At 43.0% G+C, this 23,321-nt stretch overlaps 1 protein-coding gene across 1 annotated transcript; it reads right to left on the reverse strand.

Annotated features, from left to right (window-relative positions):
- Positions 1–967: 967 nt before the first annotated feature.
- Positions 968–23,050, reverse strand: ift81 (intraflagellar transport 81 homolog). Its single transcript, XM_041900803.2, has 18 exons — positions 22,557–23,050; positions 22,230–22,333; positions 21,947–22,127; positions 21,220–21,309; positions 20,848–20,913; positions 20,409–20,519; positions 20,069–20,153; positions 19,080–19,243; positions 18,825–18,920; positions 13,443–13,589; positions 10,020–10,169; positions 8,238–8,366; positions 7,435–7,524; positions 6,462–6,548; positions 6,179–6,250; positions 5,985–6,070; positions 5,541–5,586; positions 968–1,373 (listed from the first exon to the last, which is right to left on the reverse strand). The coding sequence occupies exons 1-18, from the start codon at positions 22,698–22,700 to the stop codon at positions 1,191–1,193; spliced, it is 2,031 nt and encodes a 676-aa protein (XP_041756737.1). The 5' UTR covers positions 22,701–23,050; the 3' UTR covers positions 968–1,190.
- Between the last annotated feature and the right edge of the window lie 271 nt (positions 23,051–23,321).

Genomic DNA, 23,321 nt, shown 5'->3' on the forward strand with positions numbered 1-23,321 from the left:
CTTAGTGGTATAGTCGTTGTGTGTTCTCAATGGTCATTGTTAATTCACTCTGGCTATCTACTCCGATTTCAGAGCACTCTCATCTGGGTGTGCCAGAGCGCAGAATAACTGATTAATTCACGAACGGGCGCTCAACACTCTTTGAATATGGCTGGTGTCAGTAAACGTCGGCAAAAAAGCATAATTAAATTGTTGCCAGCAGCACAGTTGCAGTCACCAACGCTCTGGATAACATAACTGCCTAACCAGCTCTGCTAGGGCGAGTAAAATGGTCAGTGTGGTGTTCTCACATTTGTGTCTGGAAGTAGTTAGCTTGGGTGCTTGACTGCCGTTGTGAGGTCAGAACGCTCGGATCAACCCTACTCCTCCGCCAGAGCGTGCAGTGTGTGCTCCGAGAGTGAAATGCTCAGAATTTACGAACGGACAATCTGACAACCGCTCTGAATTTACGAACGACCAGAACACACTCCAGATTGAATTTTACGAACACACCCGAAGTCGTAAAATGTCTAGCTAGTAATTTGTCTAGCAAGAGGTTGCATAGCAACAGCATCAACTTCCGGTAGACAGGCGAAAAAAAAAAGAAAAAAAAAAGCACTAGTACGCTCAACTGAAAGGATACCGTTCGTTTACAGTATACTAAAATTAACTAATAGTATGTAGTATACAGTATGTTAGTATGGGTATTCGAACACAGCTATAGATTCAAGCTTTATTCTTAAAGATGTGTCAAAATGGAGGCTGTGGATTTGTTTAAAGTCAGAGGGCCAGAGAGAGTTAAACTTCTTATCTGGCTGAAACCTTCTGGTACATGTGTTCTTTTGGTTCTGGATTCATCAGGCAACTCTCACAATATCGTCACCGGAAAGGTGTTCCTCACAGGAGATAAATCAGTTAAACTAAAAACTACTTTGGGATTATTTACAGAAACAAATCGCTAACTAAACGAGGAATAACACAGATTGGATAAATTGAATCCTTTTAACTGTAGGCGATGAAAGCAGAGTAGTTTTGATACATGAAGAGTAATTATCTCACCTAAAAATAGATATAATGCATGACAAACGGAACAGAATAATTAACTATAACTGGCGAACTTTAGTACAGTAGTTAGATGAGTGAGAAGTCCTGGTCATTGTGGTAGAGCTTAGTGTACCAGAGTTGGCCCTGCGTTGATATTCTCCTCGTCCTCACAGCACTAGCCTATCCTCACCGCCCTCCTGGATGACCTGGCCAATGGAGGCTTGGCTCTGGGCCCTCAGGAAGCACTGGCGCTTGCACTCCATCAGCTGTTCCAGGTCGTGCCACATCTTCACCTGCTTCATGTTCGGCCCATGGCTTTCCCTCACACTCTTCTGCTGCTCACGCAACTTCTGTTGTTGTCCAAAGGGAAAGACTAAGAATTAATATGTCAGCCCAACATGCATACAGTGTATGATCAGCATTGTTAAATGGCCTTTTTCATTATAAGTTGCAAGGCAAGCCATGACATCCTTTTATAAATGAACGAGAAGCTTGACCAACCAAATACCTATTACTTAGAGGAATTAGCATCTAGCCTATTCATAACCCTAAAAAATAAGTAGCTTGTCACGAATGTGACAGGGGTGGTAGAATGGCGCCGGAAGGGATGGCTGCCGTTTTATAGACTCTTAACCAACCGTGCTATTTTGTTAGATTTTTCGCATTGTTTGTAACTTATTTTGTACATAATGTTGCTGCTACCGTCTCTTATGACCGAAAAGAGCTTCTGGACATCAGAACAGCGATTACTCACCTTGAACTGGACAAATCATTTTTCTTTAATGAGTTGGATGAGAGGGATTTGCTTCAGACACCTGACAGGGCCTTCATCCCCGTCATTCTCAGTAGAAAGAAAAGGAGATATCGCGGAAGGAGATATCGCGGAAGGAGATTGGGGTGCCTGGTAAGGAGCCGGCGACAAGTGGCTAATCTGCCTTTGCCATCGATATTATTGGCCAACGTACAATCGCTTGATAATAAAGTGGACGAACTACAAGCACGTATATCTTACCAACAGGACATTAAAAACTATAATATCTTATGTTTCACCGAGTGGTGGCTGAACGACGACATGAATAACATACAGCTGGCGGGTTATACACTGTATCGGCAGGATAGAACAGCAGCCTCTGGTAAGACAAGGGGTGGTGGTCTATGTATATTTGTAAACAACAGCTGGTGCACGATATCTAAGGAAGTCTCTAGGTTTTGCTCGCCTGATGTAGAGTATCTCATGATAAGCAGTAGACCACACTATCTACCAAGAGAGTTTTCATCTATATTCTTCGTAGCTGTCTATTTACCACCACAAACCGATGCTGGCACTAAGACCGCACTCAATGAACTGTATACGGCCATAAGCAAACAGGAAAACACTCATCCAGAGGCAGCGCTCCTAGTGGCCGGGGAATTTAATGCCTAATTTCTACCAGCATGTCACATGTGCAACCAGAGGAAAAAAACTCTAGACCACCTTTACTCCACACACAGAGACGCGTACAAAACTCTCCCTCGCCCTCCATTTGGAAAATATGACCATAATTCTATCCTCCTGATTCCTGCTTACAAGCAAAAACTAAAGCAGGAAGCACCAGTGACTCGGCCAATAAAAAAGTGGTCAGATGAAGCAGATGCTAAGTTACAGGACTGTTTTGCTAGCACAGACTGGAATATGTTCCGGGATTCTTCCGATGGCATTGAGGAGTACACCACATCAGTCACTGGCTTCATCAGTAAGTGCATCGATGACGTCGTCCCCACAGTGACTGTACGTACATACCCCAACCAGAAGCCATGGATTACAGGCAACATCCGCACTGAGCTAAAGGGTAGAGCTGCCGCTTTCAAGGAGCGGGACTCTAACCCGGAAGCTTATAAGAAATCCCGCTATGCCCTCCGACGAACCATCAAACAGGCAAAGCGTCAATACAGGACTAAGATCAAATCGTACTACACCGGCTCCGATGCTCGTCGGATGTGGCAGGGCTTGCAAACTATTACAGACTACAAAGGGAAGCACAGCCGCGAGCTGCCCAGTGACACGAACCTACCAGACAAGCTAAATTACTTATATGCTCGCGTCGAGGAAAGTAACACTATTCTTTCTTAAAATTGCATTGTTGGTTAAGGGCTTGTAAGTAAGCATTTCACTGTAAGGTCTACTACACCTGTTGTATTCGGCGCATGTGACAAATAAAATGTGATTTGATTTTTGGAGAAATGTACAGTACCAATCAAATGTTTGGACACACCTACTCATTCAAGGGTTTTTCTTTATTTTTACTATTTTCTACATTGTAGAATAATAGTGAAGACATCAAAACTATGAAATAACACACATGGAATCATGTAGTAACCAAAAAAGTGTTAAACTAATCAAAATATATTTTATATTTGAGATTCTTCAAAGTAACCACCCTTTGCCTTGATGACAGCTTTGCACACTCTTGGCATTTTCTCAACCAGCTTCATGAGGTAGTCACCTGGAATGCATTTCAATTAACAGGTGTGCCTTGTTAAAAGTTAATTAGTGGAATTTCTTTCCTTCTTAATGCGTTTGAGCCAATCAGTTGTGTTGTGACATGGTAGGGGTGGTATACAGAAGACAGCCCTATTTAGTAAAAGACCAAGTCCATATTATGGCAAGAACAGCTCAAATAAGCAAAGAGAAACTACAGTCCATCATTACTTTAAGACATGAATGTCAGTAAATTCGGAACATTTCAAGAACTTTGAACGTTTCTTCAAGTGCAGTCGCAAAAACCATCAAGCGCTATGATGAAACTGGGTCTCATGAGGACCGCCACAGGAAAGGAAGACCCAGTTACCTCTGCTGCAGAGGATAAGTTCATTAAGAGTTACCAGCCTCAGAAATTGCAACTCAAATAAATGCTTCACAGAGTTCAAGTAACAGACACAACATCAACTGTTCAGAGGAGACTGTGTGAATCAGGCCTTCATGGTCAAATTGCTGCAAAGAAACCACTACTAAAAGGACACCAATAAGAAGAAGAGACTTGCTTGGGCCAAGAAACACGAGCAATGGACATTAGACCGGTGGAAATCTGTCCTTTGGTCTGATGAATCCAAATTTGCCGCTGTGTCTTTGTGAGACGCAGGGTAGGTGAACAGATTATCTCTGCATGTGTGGTTCCCACTGTGAAGCATGGAGGAGGTGGTGTGATGGTGCTTTGCTGGTGACACTGTCAGTGATTTATTTAGAATTCAAGGCACACTTAATCAGCATGACTACCACAGCATTCTGCAGCAATTCGCCATCCCATCTGGTTTGCGCTTAGAGGGACTATCATTTGTTTTTCAACAGGACAATGACCCAACACACCTCCAGGCTGTGTAAGGGCTATTTGACCAAGAAGGAGAGTGATGGAGTGCTGCATCAGATGACCTGGCCTCCACAATCACCTGACCTCAACCAAATTGAAATGGTTTGGGATGAGTTGGAAGGAAAAGCAGCCAACAAGTGCTCAGCATATATGGGAACTCCTTCAAGACTGTTGGAAAAGCATTCCAGGTGAAGCTGGTTGAGAGAATGCCAAGAGTGTGCAAAACTGTCATCAAGGCAAAGGGTGTCTACTTTGAAGAATCTCAAATATAAAACATATTTTGATTTGTTTAACACTTTTTTGGTTACTACATGATTCCATGTGTTATTTCATAGTTTTGATGTCTTCACTATTATTCTACAATGTAGAAAATAGTAAAAATAAAGAAAAACCCTTGAATGAGTAGGTGTGTCCAAACATTTGACTGGTACTGTAGATGAGTGTAGATGAGGTCTAGGACAGAGCTAGGGTAGAGAGAAATCAGCATGCAACCCTCCAGCTGCTCCACAGTGATGAGAGGATGGACATCTTGTTATACAAGCTGCACCTATACTGGTGTGCAGTGGCGGTCGGTGCCGTTTAAGACAAAGGGAGGGGGAAAAATATTATGGGCCTTATTTCTATTACAGCATATTATGTAAGTCTATGGAAGGGGGTGAGAACCATGAGCCTCCTAGGTTTTGTATTGAAGTCAAGGTACACAGAGGAGGACGGAAGCTAGCTTTCCTCCGGCTACACCATGGTGCTACCCTAGAGAGTGCTGTTGAGGCTACTGTAGATCTTCATAAAAAACTGTGTGTTTTAATCAATTATTTTTGAAGTGAATATATTTAGTATAGTTTTATCTAAAAAGGATGAGTTTAATGTTTCACAATTTTTATTTTTATGAAATTCACTGAGGAGGTTGGTCCTCCCCTGAGGAGCCTCCACTGCTGGTCTGCTGCAGCAGCACGTCTACATTACAGCTCGTTTACTTGGCCAAGTGGTTTAGCAGGAATGCAGCTGAGCCCCCTCTGCCATACCCTTTCTCCTCTCTGGCCACATTCTTATCAGGGTGAGGAAGGAAGGAACCCAAAGTATGGCCCCCGTGTTTGCAGGGGATCCATTTCAGATACCAGTGCAGCACAGGATTGGCACTGTGCCTGCACCCTGACAAAGCACCTCTCTGCTCACCTTGCCCAGGGACTCCTGCTCTGCAATGTTCTTCATGTACTGCTCCCTGTGAAACAGCCAGAGGGTCAGAGTTCATGTGAGCTTATTCACCTTTGCAAGCTCAATGCTGCTATTATGACATCACTGTGAGTTCTACAAGGGAAAGTCTACCTGGTAGTTGAATAACACAACATAGCAAACATCCATAACATATTTTATTAAACCAGTATTATAGTTACATATTTTTATATAGCAAAGCAATACTTCTGGACACACTTGGAAATGCATAGCTATAGTATTAAGACCTATGAGGGTGAATCTACTAACAGACTGCTGTAATTGTGTCCTTTGAGGTATAGGGGGAGGTGGGTGGCAACAGTAGTATATGCACACGTTGTGTTGTAATATTAGCATATGCACCTGGTGACTGCGGTAATAGAAGTCCTAAGCAGCTGGCAGACTCACCTGATGGTCTTCCTCCTCTCTTGCGGATCAGGGGACACGTAGGCCTTCATCTCCTCTGCTGCTCGCTGCATTTGCATCTCAATGATCTGTGAAGAGAGAGAGAGATGGGCAGAGAGAGAGAGAGAGCTCTGGTTTACGGTCACAGCACAGAACAGGTGTCGGGGGAGAGGTTGTTTGCTACCTGAACCCCTTACCTCTTTCATGCAGTTGATGTAGTGGTATCGGTTTTCCTCCTGAGCCATCTCCTCCCTCAGAGCTCTCACCTCCTGCAATGGAAGTGTTGAATGAAAACATGTGACCATAGGAAACTGAAGCATCAGGCCTGAAGCGTCAGACGCTTGTTGCCATGGCAGTACTGAACTGTTCCTTGTGCAGAGTACATTCCAATTATGTAAATAGAGAAGATTTGATATGTGGTGATATGCTGGGTGTGTTAGTAGATAGGCCAGGTGTCTACACATAGCATTCATATTGTACCTGCTCCAGTTTGGATCGGTTACTCTCCAGCCCTGCAGCACAGCTGTCATACTGGGCCTTCTTTTCCTCATACTCTTGAGTTAGCTCCTGTCATGAAATAAATACCCATTCACAGATACATGAACACAAAGAAATACCCATTCACAGATACATGAACACAAAGAAATACCCATTCACAGATACATGAACACAAAGAAATACCCATTCACAGATACATGAACACAAAGAAATACCCATTCACAGATACATACCCATACATGGGACATTTCTACAGCATTTAAAAAGACAGAGTACAATTACAACACTTTTCACCATTATAGTATGTTATGTATGCAAAAGTTATAGTTTCCCCAACCCATTTCATATCATTATCAGATCAAAGCCCATGTATTTGCACCATTTTATTTAAGCCTAAACTCTAGCTGAGTATATTAATATATTTCTGACGTAACTTTTCATCATTAGTAAATGTTAGCTAGTATGATGGTCAACCAACTCAGGGAACACATGCTGGAAAATCTGATCCCCAGCTTAAGCTGAGAGATGTGAGGGGCTTTCCCTGTCGTACAGTATACATATAGACTATGTGTAAATTATTGTTAATGGACTCCACAAAAATCCTGCATGAAGTCAACAGTAGCTGGCTGAGGCCTCAAGGGTTTCCTCCCTTCGTTTGTCAAATCCCTTGGCCTCATGTCATGCTTTGTAACGCTTTGTAATCTGTGGTTATACATTTGGCTAATTAGATTTACATTTCAGTCATTTAGCAGCAACTTACAGTTAGTGAGTACATACATTTTCATACTTTTTCATACTGGCCCCCCGTGGGAATCGAACCCACAACCCTGGCGTTGCAAACGCCATGCTCTACCAACTGAGCTACACGGGACCTAATTCTATAGACACAGCTCTGTGTAATGACGCAATTTGAAGATGAAACTGCAGACAAAGTTTTATAGCGTGTGACGTTCACCTGACACTGCTGTCTCAAAGGCCTCAGTTCCTTTATGATCGGAGCAAGGGCAGACTTTTTCTCCACTATCGTCGAGTTCAGTTTCTTCACCTGAAAAAAAAGCATCACATATTTCAACCCATCTGCCAACATCCTGATTTGGTGGTAAAAGTAATCCACAGAAATGTCAGTTAAAGATAACTATGACCATAATAACATATAATAATCATTATGTCACCTGTGTTGTACACAAGCAGGGGCCTTACAGGGTGTGCATTCAGAGGCCAAACAGGAGGTGAGTGAAAGTCTACTTTATGGCTACAGCCAGGAATGTTTGAATCATTGGCAGCAGCACAAGTGTGCAAGCTGCCAGCTTTAACCACAAGCCCTGACTACCCTTTAAATCATTTCAAAAACATATTGGACTGGGGCCTAATCGGCTGCAACTGGTTCTATTTGAACTTCAATGCAATGGGATGACATATTGATAAAGCAGAGTGATTTGGTGATCCAACCTGGCTTAAAACTCAGCAATTACTCTTCCTTTCCCCACAAAAGGACAGATTAAGTATGCACGAGTGGTATTTCAAAAGGTATCAAGTCACTAAATCAATGCGAATAAATCAATGACAACCAAACAGGACTAGGACGGTTCTGGTAAAACAAATTGTGCTGTGTTTGTGTAGCGCATTAGAAGGGGCATCTGAATGCAATGAGCATGATCCTGTGACTGAGTATGGGTGGTCTGGAGTGGGTAAAGATCTGTCACTGTGGTAAAGTGACATGCTACTCAGACAGTGGCTCCGATCCCCTGATATAGTCACCATTTCTGACATGTCGTCCAGCGAGCGCCCCTTCATCTCGTCCAGTTCACTCTTGATGGCTGACACTCTCTCCAGTTCCTCCTGAGTGTCACTGTACCCAGAGATCCCCTTCTGTGCCTCCATGGATTGCTACACGGACCACAATAAGAGCATGAGAGGGCATATGGGGTGACACATCAGTAACTACACAAAATATGAAAGCCTTGTAATACAGCAGCATAAAATGATGAGATTGTGTCCAGTGTTATAATCCTGAGGCAAATGTCAGTGTAGGGACTGGACCTGGCAAGAGTTCGCTAGAAACACCTGGCACTTGAGCAATGTAGTCCACACCCACATGAGCTGCAAGGCAGTAAGATATTTTAATGAGTGTAATCAGTAAATACAAGTTAATAATTTGCAATGAGTAAACCTCCATGTACTGTATACAGTGGCTCACCTGACTTAATTGTAATGATTTGTTTGCACCATGTCAACAAACGTAAGCCTATAGCTATGACTTGTATAGCCCTTACTGTCGGGCAGACTGTATCGGAACATGAGGTCTGATACCAACAGACTACAAGCCATCAGACTGCTGAACACTTGAACTAGACTGATCACCTGCACTGACTCTCCGCACCTTAGCACACATGCACACACCCACACATCTATTCATGCTACACACACACACACGTCACAACTGCACAATTTAAACACTTACCCCCAATCCCCTCTTCCCTGATACATGTGTAAATATTGTTCTATAAATTGTGCCTTCCTGTGTAATACTTATGCTAAAATGTACTATTCTATTCTACTGCCATTGACTTTGTTTGTACTCATATATTTTCTTATTGTGGTTGCATTGTCGAGAAGGAACCTGCAAGTAAGCATTTTGTTGGACGGTGTTTACCATGTGTATCCTGTACATACGACTAATAAAACTTGGAACAGTGACTGAGTTACTCCCTCCCTGTCTGGGAGGATATATAGTAGCATGGAGCCTAGTCCTGAACTGACCCATAGCGCCTGTGCTCTAAGCACTGTGAAGGGTTGTGTCCACAAAAACAGGCAGGGGTCAGCTCAACACCTGGGAGTAGAGGCCACTTTGTTCTCCAAGAATAGAAGATTACATGCGGTTGAGATAGCAGCACGTGTGTATATGAGGAGTGAGAAATCTGTGATCTATGAAAATTAACACAATTTCCTTCCCATGTAGCACCCATCCCTCTCCTGCAGATCTGTTCAAACACTGATAAAGACAATGTAAATTACATTCTAATATTTGGTTCTGATATGAACAGTTCACATTGGCAGGCAGGGCTTCTAGCGAGTTTTGGGTTATACAGTAGGCTATAACCAACATTGTTGCAGCAAATGGTTCATAGTTCTATGTGGGAGGGGTAACAGTTGGACTGGGGTGACTGGGTGGGTGAGTAATGGGAACAGGAATGCAGGTGGCGAGAGGAGACGGGGCTCAGACACTAACAGCCATGGTACGAGGGGGAAATACATCCACTGATAAAGAAATGCCAGCGTCAGACACAGAGAGAGGAGCAGATGCAGCAGCCGAGCCCTCACTGTGTCAGCCAGGCTGTCAGCAAGTCAGGAGCTGGGAGGGCACTGAGGTGTGAAGTCATTTCCAGGAAGGTTATGTCACGTCACTGTTAATGCACGTTGCATGATCAAGGGCAGGATGGAAAGGTATGTGTCCCACTATACACGTAGATTGGCTTCTATGCGGTATGGAGGGGAGCAGGTAGGGTGTTAGGGTGGATTGCTGCTTTGGTGCATAGTTACCAGTTGCTGTTGGCCGACCTCGTGCCTCTGTTTTAGGATCTCCTCTGTCCGCTGCAGGACCCCATACTCAGCTCTCAGCTCGGTGATCTCCTGCCGCTTCTTCTTGAACACTGTCCCCTTGCTGCGCAGTTTCCCGACAAAACGTTTAAACTGGGAGGAATCGAGAGAGACTATTGTCATGAAAGATATGCTGCGAGAAAGGGAATGATAGACAGAAATGACAATAACATTTAATTTATTTGTTTGAAAACAAACAGTAAATACACAAGGGAAACCACATCTTGAAGCAAGGTCATCCTCTTCAGTTTCTACCGAGACAGACATGACCCATGTCTGAGAGAGTGAGTTGGGGAGTGTGAAAGAGAGAGAGAGTTACTGTAATGTGGCTTAGTATCCAGCAGTGATGGAACCATGTAAAATGCTCTTGGAGAAGACAAATGCTAGGAGGCGAGGCAGTGCCGGGGGTCGAGGTGCCTCAGGGACATATCTGTGACCTGAAACAGTAACCTGATCCTCAGGCACACAGCCAGACAGAGGGAGCAAACATCTTCTTCATCTGGAAAACATACCAACCGTTGGCCCACTGGAAGCGGCACTCAACCCGCCCTCCCCCTTTCTCTGTAGGGATACAATGAGACTCCTGTGCATGTCAACATTTATTCCTTCTGGAGAATCTCAGAAATCACAGAAAATGTCCTGTAAGTCACTTGGGGCATGCACGGATTGTGCGCAAGAATGTATGGTTTGTTTTATTTCGGGACATCAAGGGCAGACAAGGTTGAGAGGGAATTAGCAGCCAGAATAAGGCTGCGTAGCGTTCCCTCGTCACATACAATATGTCCCCAAAACAACAGCTGCTAAATTAGCCAGCACAACTTTGACAGGTTTGAACTATTTATCATGACACTGTGTCAGACACACACACACTCAGGACAGGGGGATAGTTCTTGAAAATGCAGCACATTGGGATAGTTAAGCAATAAGGCCCGAGGGGGTGTGGTATATTGTTCTTATGCACAACGCAACGTGGAGTGCCTGGATACAGCCCTTAGCCGTGGTATATTGGCCATATACCACAAACCCCTGAGGTGCCTTATTGTTATTATATACTAGTTACCAACGTAATTAGAACAGTAAAAAGTAATTTCTTGCCATACCCATGGTATACGGTCTGATATACCATGGCTTTCAGACAATCAGCATTCAGCGTTCGAACCACCCAGTTTATAATAGATAATGAAACATTATGCACATACAGTATATGCACTGTGCATATTTATAAATAGCAGTATCCTACTATATGTGAAATCCATTTTGGCAGGGTGAATAGCTTTTCCAGACTGAGCAAACACATCTGTTATTTATGTTGGGGGAATTTGGGGTGTAAGTGAACAGAGAGCAGTATGAACACCTGCTCTTTCCATGACTGACTGACCAGGTGAATCCAGGTGAAAGCTATGATCCCTTATTGATGTCACTTGTTAAATCCACTTCAATCAGGGTTGATGAAGGGGAGGAGAGGTTAAAGAAGGATGTTTAAGCCTTGAGACAATTGAGACAGGAATTGTGCATGTGTGCTCAGAGGGTGAATGGGTAAGACAAAATATTTTAGTGCTTTTGAACAGAGTATAGTAGTAGGTGCCAGGCGCACCGGTTTGTGTCAGAACTGCAACGCTGCTGGGTGGTTTTTCATGCTCAACAGTTTAAAAAAAAAATGTGTATCAAGGATGGTCCACCACCCAAAGGATATCCAGCCAACTTGACACAACTGTGGGAAGCATTGGAGTCAACATGGGCCAGCATCCCTGTGGAACGCTTTCGACACCTTGTAGAGTCCATGCTCTGATGAATTGAGGCTGTTCTGATGGAACACTAGAAACATGGTGGACTAGTTTGTAGTGGGTGTAAAAGCAAGCTAACTGAGGATGAGCAGTTGCTGGGTGACATGTGATGACACGTAAGCAGCATAATGGAAAATACCTCTGATATGGTGCTCATTTCCACCATGACCAATGGACCCCAGGAGAGACTGATAAGCCCAGTGTGACTAGACCCTTTCCGTTTACCATAAATCCCCTGACTCCCCCTCCCTCTTTTTCTCACCTACTGTTACCATACTGAGAAGAAGTCAGGTTTAGAGTTTCCTTTCACATCAAACACACTCACTCATTATCCAGAGGAGCAGATGAAACCACCCACATTGAACAGCGCATGGAGGAGAGCAAGGAGAAAGTGGATGCTATTTCAGACATGCAGTTCCTGTGCTTCACCAGCCTGTCCAGCTGTCAGCGCAATGTTTTCACTGAGTGTGGAACGCCTGCCCAGAAACCACTCAGACATGAACATATGGGTGCAGTACATGCCCTATCCATCAGCTACCACCAACTATATAGACCTGTTAATGGCCAAAGGTTGCTCTGCAAACAGGAACAGGCTTAGTCTGAGATGTGAAGAGTGGTTGTTCTCTTGATCCTTGATTTTACAGAGCCAGGCACAGGGTGTGTTGACACACAGGACTGATGGCTCCTGGCACCGTGTTGCAGAGGCAAAAAGGCATTCAAATTTGAGAGTCCTCTCTCTGCCAATGGTTTATAGTGATCTAACCAAACATGGCATCAAAGCATGCATGGCTCTCGACCTTCGCCTCTCCGAAGTCCGTAGGGGAGTTGCAGCGATGGGACAAGACTGTAACTACCAATTGGACATCATGAAAAAGGGGTAAAAAAAATCTCTGTTTTCTTTGCGGTAACACAGCCTCCATAGATGTCAAAGTTAGTTGAAGGATTTACATTGAAATGGTTTATGTGTTTTGCTGAATTCATTTAGAATATTTACACAAGAGATAAAAAAAAATACATTTCAGACAGTTTGTTCAATACTGTCCTGGTTCCGGGTAGTCCCTGTTGTGGTCTATTTTTAACCTTGCATGGGAATGTGGGAGAGTGAGGGGAACAGGGATAAGTAGCATTAGCCTGTGAGCCCCACTATGTTTACATAAGAGCAGAAATAGCGTCTCATGTTCACTGGGGTGCACAACTACCGCACGTCACCCTTATCAACAAAGTTTATGTGTCGGAGTAGACGTAAGCAAACAGTAGAATGTTTAATCAATCTACCCCTAAAGATGGAAAATATATTATCTCTGATGCATTTTGCTTTATCTTCTGAGAAAGTTTGGATAGTGATGTTCAGTTTTGAGTGGTGGGCAATTGTACAACGTTACAAGTGATTACTGAGCAGATTGTATATAGGGGTAGCAGTCTTTCTGCTGCAAAATTCAATACATCACTCGACAAAAAAAAAGGTATCTGACCCTATTCCACAGACATTGACTGGTGAGGAAGAAGATTACTATTGATGTGGATGATGATGTTCAGACAAGAGTATTGAGCTGTGAGAGGCGGTTAGTTACTGTAATGTTACCTCGTCTCCCCGGATGACTTCGTCTCCGTCCTGGTCTCGTGCCTGGCTGTTCTTCTGGTTCAGCTCTCTGTCTAGTGCAGCTAGCTCCTCCCGCGCCTCATGCAGCTCCTCCGCCTTCGCCTCCTTCTTACGAGTTATAATAGACGCCTGAAGAGCCACACCAGTCATATTACAGATACAGTCAATACAGACACAACCAGATATATATATATATATATATATATATATATATATATATATATATATATATATATAAATAAAACGCAGCAAAAAAAGAAACGTCCTCTCACTGTCAACCGCGTTTATTTTCAGCAAACTTAACATGTGTAAATATTTGTATGAACATAACAAGATTCAACAACTGTGACAAACTGAACAAGTTCCACAGACATGTGACTAACAGAAATTGAATAATGTGTCCCTGTGAAAATCAAAAGTAACAGTCAGTATCTGGTGTGGCCACCAGCTGCATTAAGTACTGCAGTGCATCTCCTCCTCATGGACTGCACCAGATTAGCCAGTTCTTGCTGTGAGATGTTACCCCACTCTTCCACCAAGGCACCTGCAAGTTCCCGGACATTTCTGGGTGAATGGCCCTAGCCCTCACCCTCCGATCCAACAGGTCCCAGACGTGCTCAATGGGATTGAGATGCGGGCTCTTCGCTGGCCATGGCAGAACACTGACATTCCTGTCTTGCAGTAAATCACGCACAGAACGAGCAGTATGGCTGGTGGCATTGTCATGCTGGAGGGTCATGTCAGGATGAGCCTGCAGGAAGGTTACCACATGAGGGAGGAGGATGTCTTCCCTGTAACGCACAGCGTTGAGATTGCCTGCAATGACAACAAGCTCAGTCCGATGATGCTGTGACACACCGTCTCAGACCATGACGGACCCTCCACCTACAAATCGATCCCGCTCCAGAGTACAGGCCTCGGTGTAACGCTCATTCCTTCGACGATAAACGCGAATCCGACCATCACATTTTACATTTTAGCAGACGCTCTTATCCAGAGCGACTTACAGTTAGTGAGTGCATAATATTTTTTTTTATACTGGCCCCCCGTGGGAATCGAACCCACAACCCTGGCGTTGCAAACGCCATGCTCTACCAACTGAGCTACATCACCCCTGGTGAGACAAAACCACGACTCGTCAGTGAAGAACACTTTTTGCCAGTCCTGTCTGGTCCAGCGACGGTGGGTTTCTGCCCATAGGCGACGTTGTTGCCGGTGATGTCTGGTGAGGACCTGCCTTACAACAGGCCTACAAGCCCTCAGTCCAGCCTCTCTCAGCCTATTGCGGACAGTCTGAGCACTGATGGAGGGATTGTGCGTTCCTGGTGTAACTCGGGCAGTTGTTGTTGCCATCCTGTACCTGTCCCACAGGTGTGATGTTCAGATGTACCGATTCTGTGCAGATCCACTGCGAGGACGATCAGCAGTCCATCCTGTCTCCCTGTAGCGATGTCTTAGGCGTCTCACAATACGGACATTGCAATTTATTGCCCTAGCCACATCTGCAGTCCTCATGCCTCCTTGCACCATGCCTAAGGCACGTTCACGCAGATGAGCAGGGACCCTGGGCATCTTTCCTTTGGTGTTTTTCAGAGTCAGTTGAAAGGCCTCTTTAGTGTCCTAAGTTTTCATAACTGTGACCTTAATTGCCTACTGTCTGTAAGCTGTTAGTATCTTAACGACCGTTCCACAGGTGCATGTTCATTAATTGTTTATGGTTCATTGAACAAGCATGGGAAACAGTGTTTAAACCCTTTACAATTAAGATCTGTGAAGTTATTTGGATTTTTACTAATTATCATTGAAAGACAGGGTCCTGAAAAAGGGACGTTTCTTTTTTTGCTGAGATAGATATATATATATATATACAGCTGTGGAAAAAATTAAGAGACTTTTTTCTTAAATTAGCATCTCTACATGTATGACAGCCATTCCATTTCAGTGTCTGTTGAATTCCAACACAGGCACACCTCATTCTACTGAATTAGGTACTGATTAGCTGATCACATTAACCAAATCTTATTTAACGAGGTAAAGTATAAATACCACTGCTGTGGTCATCACTATCCTCTTGCAATAGGACCAGCTGGATGGCAAAAACAGTGCTAATAGTACCTCAAAAGTAATATTAATAAAAAAAAGAACTATTGACCATACCAAAAGAGTTGAAAAGGAACGTTTTGAGTGAGGAAAAGAAGGGGTCAATTCTGGCTTTACTGGCAGAGGGATACAGTGAGCGTCAGGTTGCTTACATCCTTAAAATTTCGTGCAAAAGCCCTTCATCAATGAGAAGCAAAGAAGAGCCAGGCTGAGGTTTGCAAAAGACCATAAGGATTGGACCGTAGAGGACTGGAGTAAGGTCATCTTCTCTGATGAGTCCAATTTTCAGCTTTGCCCAACACCTGGTCGTCTAATGGTTAGACGGAGACCTGGAGAGGCCTACAAGCCACAGTGTCTCGCACCCACTGTGAAATTTGGTGGAGGATCGGTGATGATCTGGGGTGCTTCAGCAAGGCTGGAATCGGGCAGATTTGTCTTAGTGAAGGACGCATGAATCAAGCCACGTACAAGGTTGTCCTGGAAGAAAACTTGCTTCCTTTTGCTCTGACATTGTTCCCCAACTCTGAGGATTGGTTTTTCCAGCAGGACAACGCGCCATGCCACACAGCCAGGTCAATCAAGGTGTGGATGGAGGACCACCAGATCAAGACCCTTTCATGACCAGCCCAATCTCCAGACCTGAACCCAAGATCTGGAATGTGATCAAGAGGAAGATGCATGGTCACAAGCCATCAAACAAAGCCGAGCTGCCTGAAGCCGAGCTGCCTGAATTTGTGCGCCAGGAGTGGCATAAAGTCACCCAACATCAATGTGAAAGACTGGTGGAGAGCATGCCATGACGGATGAAAGCTGTGATGAAAATTAGGATTATTCCACCAAATATTGATTTCTGAACTCTTCCTAAGTTAAAACATTACTATTGTGTTGTTTAAAAATGAACATGAACGTATTTTCTTTGCATTATTCGAGGTCTGACAACACTGCATCTTTTTAGTTATTTTGACCAGTTGTCATTTTCTGCAAATAAATGCTCTAAATGACAATATTTTTATTTGGAATTTGGGAGAAATGTTGTCAGTAGATTATAGAATAAAACAAAAATGTTATTTTTACCCAAACACATACCTATAATAGTAAAACCAGAGAAACTGATAATTTTGCAGTGGTCTCTTCATTTTTTTCCGCAGCTGTATATACACAGTACCAGTCAAAAGTTTGGACACACCTACTAATTCCAGGGTTTTTCTTTATTTTTACTATTTTCTACATTGTAGAATAATAGGGAAGATATCAAAACTATGAAATAACACATATGGAATCATGTAGTAACCCAAAAAGTGTGAAACAAATCAAAATATATTTTAGATCTTAGATTCTTCAAAGTAGCCACCCTTTGCATTGATGACAGCTTTGCACACTCTTGGCATTCTCTCAACCAGCTTCACCTGGAATGCTTTTCCAACAGTCTTGAAGGAGTTCCTACATATGCTGAGCACTTGTTGGCTGCTTTTCCTTCACTCTGCAGTCTGACTCATCCCAAACCATCTCAATTGGGTTGAGGTCAGGTGATTGTGGAGGCCAGGCCATCTGATGTAGCACTCCATCACTCTCCTTCTTGGTCAAATAGCCCTTACACAGTCTGGAGGTGTGTTGGGTCATTGTCCTGTTGAAAAACAAATGATAATCCCACTAAGCGCAAACTAGATGGGATGGCGTATCGCTGCGGTAGTCATGATGTTTAAGTGTGCCTTGAATTCTAAATAAATCACTGACTGTCACCAGCAAAGCACCCCCACACCATCACAACCCCTCCTCCATGCTTCACGGTGGGAACCACACATGCAGAGATCATCCATTCACCTACTCTGCGTCTCACAAAGACAAGGCGGTTGTAAACAAAAATCTCAAATTTGGACTCATCAGACCAAAGGACAGATTTCCACCGGTCTAATGTCCATTGCTCGTGTTTCTTGGCCAAAGCAAGTCTCTTCTTATTATTGGTGTCCTTTAGTAGTGGCTTCTTTGCAGCAATTCGAACATGAAGGCCTGATTCACGCAGTCTTTTCTGAACAGTTGATGTTGAGATGTGTCTGTTACTTGAACTCTGTGAAGCATTTATTTAAGCTGCAATTTCTGAGTCTGGTAACTCTAATGAACTTATCCTCTGCAGCAGAGGTAACTCTGGTTCTTCCTTTCCTGTGGCGGTCCTCATGAGAGCCAGTTTCATCATAGCGCTTGATGGTTTTTGTGACTGCACTTGAAGAAACTTTCAAAGTTCTTGACATTTTCCAGATTGACTGACCTTCCTGTCTTAATGTAATGAGGGACTGTCGTTTCTCTTTGCTTATTTGAGCTGTTCTTGCCATAATATGGACTTGGTCTTTTACCAAATAGGGCTATCTTCTGAATACCACCCCTACCTTGTCACAACAAAACTGATTGTCTCAAACGCATTAAGAAGGAAATAAATTCCACAAATTAACAAGGCACACCTGTTAATTGAAATGCATTCCAGATGACTACCTCATGAAGCTGGTAGAGAGAATGCCAAGAGTGTGCAAAGCTGTCATCAAGGCAAAGGGTGGCTACTTTGAAGAATCTCAAATATAAGATATATTGATTTTGAACACTTTTTTGGTTACTACATGATTCCATATGTGTTATTTCATAGTTTTGATGTCTTCACTATTATTCTACAATGTAGAAAATAGTTTAAAAAACAAAGAAAAACCCTGGAATGAGTAGGTGTGTCCAAACTTTTGACTGGTACTGTATATATATCAATTTATTCTAATTCGCACAAAATAACCAAGCAGAACCTGCACACATTTCACAGGTATAGAAGAGTTCAGGAGATAAGGCTATCGCAACAGTGTGTCTACCACAAACCACAGCTAGGAAATCTTTGGTTAATATAGTATTTTGCCAAACCAGAGCAGTTGATCCTCTATTATCTGCCTCACTATAGCAAAAGAGACAACAACAACAAAACAAAGTATTCAAATATCAACATGATAACATTAATAAATCTGTTGATGATAAATAAAGTTGCCTCACTTCATCAGACAACATCAATCATCCACACAAGTTCAAAGAGCCAGCAAATGCTTAACCACACACAAACAGCCAGCTCATACAAATTCATATAACTGACAAGGAACCGTCTGATTTAGTATCAATGATAGAGAATGGCATTCTGAAATTGACACAAAATTCATCCTACATAATTGCTGGTGTTATGTCATATAATAACGCTACTGTATCTCTAAAGAATGTGATAATAGAAAATATGAAACAAATCACCTGTTGCCTGAAAAGAGACAGTTTATCATCCATGGGGTCGTTTCGCATCATTCTTTTCTCAATCAGCAGGTTTATTTCAATGTTGTTTTCTCGAATCTGGACAAAGTGGGGAACAGTCAGACTTAAACTTTCAATTTGTCATAAACAATCTTTTTGGCTATTGTCAGCCATTCTTGTTGTAATACGTGTGAACCAAATTTACCAAACTTGCAAGGCTCTATAGCTTAATTGCCCAGGTAGGTAGAGATATCTCACCTTGTCCTCTAGTTCCCCAAGCTCAGCTTGGCCCATGGCCGGCTCAGACACCACTTTCTGCAGGTACTGCACCATCCGCCTCTTACTCTCCAGCTCCTTGGGCAGTTTGTCAGACACCATGTAGGAGTTGAACTTGATCTCCTCTTCAAGCCTCTTCATTAAGCCTGAGACCGTGACAGAGAGAAAGCTCGTTCTTACACCTTTGATCAGGATACCTCATTCTTTGAAACACAATGAGGCACACCTGCTCATAGAAGAAAAGGAGGGTGATATGCACATCCTAAACGTGAGACACCTGTTCATCATTATAATTTAAATTAGACAAGATCAAGAGCGTATGCAAAACACTGTCTAAATTAACCGACTCAAGGTCATGTAACCTCAACATAGATCGTGCTCTTACATGCTGCTGTTGAGCTCTGATGCAGGAGTAGGCCTATACGAGACCAAAAACCTTTACAAAATAGTCACATTAGGAAATGTTTTAATATGTGGTATTTTGAGTCATTGAATTGTCAAATGCTTTGTTGGTGTGCCATCCACCAAGGTCTCATGTCTGTCTTTCTTTGCTTAGGTCATTTTTGAAACTGTAAATGTGTAAATCTCCTGTGTGATTGTAAAAAGGCTACCAGTAGATGAGGACAAAAAACGAGGAAAGTCCACATATGGTGAGCTCTAATGGAGCACATCAAAGATCAATCAATCAATTTTATTTTATATAGCCCTTCTTACATCAGCTAATATCTCGAAGTGCTGTACAGAAACCCAGCCTAAAACCCCAAACAGCTAGTAATGCAGGTGTAGAAGCACGGTGGCTAGGAAAAACTCCCTAGAAAGGCCAAAACCTAGGAAGAAACCTAGAGAGATCAGCATGATTACAGGGCCTTAATACATGTGAATCAATTAACAGAGATTCTGCCTTATCTGCTGTGTCCTTGACCTTTCAACCAGCTGTGGCGTTGAGGGTGATGCAGAACATGCCTACTCACTCTCTGGCTTGGCATCTGCTGCTGCCTGACGCAGGTCCTTCAGCTGCTGCTGAGATCTCTGCAGTCTCTGTTCTGCCTGGAAAAGCTGGACATATCCAAATGACAACACACACTTATCAGCATCTAAACCAACATCATGCTTATAAATCTTCTTGTAGGTGAATTTGGAATATCTAATTGACAACAATCTCTGATAATATGTAGACCTTTACCCAAAAGTCTTCATCACTTATTTGTACTCTGTATGCAGTAACGTTGATCATATGGGTAACAAAGCCTGTAAATTGGAAAGTTAGACAAAACAGGACTTAAACTAGACTAAGAAAAGTCAATTCATTACTTGGTTCTTCTGCTCTTGCTTCTGCTGAGCCAGAGACTCTTCTCTCTCCTTTTCCACCCGTAGTTGTCTGGCCAGTTCCAGCATCCGCTGGTGGTTGGACACTGACTCCACCTGGTGGACACATAAGAAACTGTGATACTGTGCCAGCATCTGAGATTGAGTTTCACCGCACACGACCGCCAGGAGCCACTGCCACGGACTCAAGTTTCCCCTTCTGGCATGGCTTAAAAGTATGACCCACTAAATTATCACTCCATTACCCATCTGCCCTGTAAAAGGGTGAAGCATTGAGCCTGTCAGATGCCTGCCTAGTCTCATTACCACGAGGAATCTGTTGGCGTGTATGAGAGGTCATGTTTTCATTACTCTGTGAATCCCTGTGAGTTCCAGGCATTATGACAGGGTGGGCTTCCTCAAACAGACTGCCTGCCTGCCTTACCCTCTTCTTTAGCCGCTCCACTCGCTTGATCAGCTGGTCCTTCTCCTCCTCCATAGCACCAATGTCCTGAGGTTAGGGAAAAGTTTGTGTTTTACATTTTACATTTTAGTCATTTAGCAGACGCTCTTATCCAGAGCGACTTACAGTTAGTGAGTGCATACATTTTTCATACTGGCCCCCCGTGGGAATCGAATCCACAACCCTGGCGTTGCAAGCACCATGCTCTACCAACTGAGCTACAGGAGGGCTGTGTCTAGCACTTTGTCTGTGCACATATCCCCATCTATGGCTTAACTTAAGAGATTTCCATATGATACCTATTGATGAGTGGAAAACATAAAATGTTAAGGACTTGTTTGCTCCCGTTTTTACCTTTCTGATCTCTGCAGTGGAAAAGCCAGAGCTTTTCAGTTGCTCACACTCCTTGTGGTAGGTCTTGAATCCTTCCACTAATTCTTCATACTACAAAAACAACAGATCAAACACTATGAAACTATGAATGACATGTCTCAGTTATGCATCACATAGCATCTGTCTGACCCACAGTGACCTTTAAATAATAAAATAATGGTTTTAATCATGGCATCATAGTGTGATCTCTTTAGTCTAGCAAGAGGAGGAGCCATGATCCCATGTTAAATGTTATGCTGCATTCATAACCAAGTGGGAAGGTGGTATTTACCACGTATGACTAGGAAAAATCCACTTGAACATGCCTCCAACTGGTAATTACAAGTGGGAAACTCGTCTATCATCCCTGAGCTCTGACTTCTCCCACATGCTGACATCTGACATCACCTACTGAGGTAGAACAGCATTTTCGACAGTTAAATGAAACAGCAAACAATTATTTATAAAAAGCAATCTATTAATATGTTTTTTGAACACTATAATTTGTTTACAAGCATGATAGCTGTACTTTTAGTTTATGGTTGATGCAGCTTGTTGGCAATGAGCCAATACGTGTTTCTGAATGAGTTCAAAACACGTGAATGCATCAACTTCCCACTTGGTTATGAATGCAGCATTATGCTTGCACCTTGAAGTCAATGGGCAAATTGTTTCCATGCAAAATGACCTTGCCCAATGTTAAACAAACCTGGTGATAGGTGTCAGTGATGACATCATCCTGCAGGAACTCAGAAGGCACCTCCAGCTTAACCAGGAAGCGAGCCAAGTAAGCTCTCTTCTTCAGCTCTGTGATCCTCTGCAGCAGCCAGTGAAGGATAGGGTGTATCACAGGCTTACTGCCAGTCACCAGGCCCTGTCTGAAACTGCTCCTGTATTAAAAGAGAGAGGACAGTGAGAAGTAAACACTCTGTGTTCTAATGCTGAAATCTGCTTTGATTTATGTAAATTACTTACATCAGAAGAATACTTACGGATCAGACACATTCCCAGGTGGTTTGTATTTCAACATCCCCAGCAAAGTGAACATTCTCTTTGCTGTCTGATCAGGCATTTCTTCACGGATATCAATAGTTTGCTGAAATAAATAAAATATGATTTACAAGTTATTCACACATTTCACACACACTTTCGGTGACTGGTAAACACAATAGTAGTGGGGCTCCAAATGGGGCAGGTGTCATCATAAAGATAATACAATTTTAGGCATAATATAAACTGGGACAACTATATACATCATTGGATAACTCGTGATCAAGTATGAGGTTGTTGTGTACATTGAAAAACATAATTTGTCTCACCTTAGGGTCTATTTCGGCCAGAACATCGTTGAGAATTTGCAGCAGTTGCATTGGCTCCAGTGAGTCAAAGGTGATCAGGTTAAAGTTTTTCTTGAAGGGGTCTTTATTCAGGTACTCAACAATAAATTTAAGTTGCTCGCTCATCTTGAAATCAACTGGTCAGCTAATGTTATTGCGAGGTAAATAACTTTAGCTGCAAGCTAGTCAAGAGGAGTAGCTAGCAAAAAGTAAGAATCAACCTTAGCATTAGCTTGCTAGCTATTTACTAGCCTAGCTACCGTTACTTTACGAGGTGGATAGCTTGAAGCATAGCTAGCTACACGCTAACAAGCCAGTTCGTATGCACAACGTGCCCAGCTGGCTTGTCCCTTTGTTTATTTCGAGGAAAACTCGTTTTAAACCGGAAAGACAACGTTTACAGTCACAAGGCAATCCGTCTTGGAAACCAGACACAAACGTCCTCGAGCTGGTTGCTAACAGGAAGTATTTCGGCTTGTTCAAGAGGGTCAGCCTGCAGTTGGTACATGCCTGTGGAATTTGCTGCGCAAGATTCTGCCACCAGCACGTGCACAACACAGTCCACAAGCAGAGTTGCACGCGGGTTCCTGTCTGTCTGGATATCTCTTTTGTACCAGTAGATGGAGACAAATATCGATATTTCAGGCTGTTTGTAGCCTGCCGCAATACAACATTTCTGTTTTTAATCATACAAAATGGCAATAGATTAGTCTACATTATTACTTACATAATATAGATAGACCATAT

The sequence above is a fragment of the Coregonus clupeaformis genome, chromosome 16 (genome assembly GCF_020615455.1).
Source record: "Coregonus clupeaformis isolate EN_2021a chromosome 16, ASM2061545v1, whole genome shotgun sequence".
NCBI classification, from domain to species: domain Eukaryota; kingdom Metazoa; phylum Chordata; class Actinopteri; order Salmoniformes; family Salmonidae; genus Coregonus; species Coregonus clupeaformis.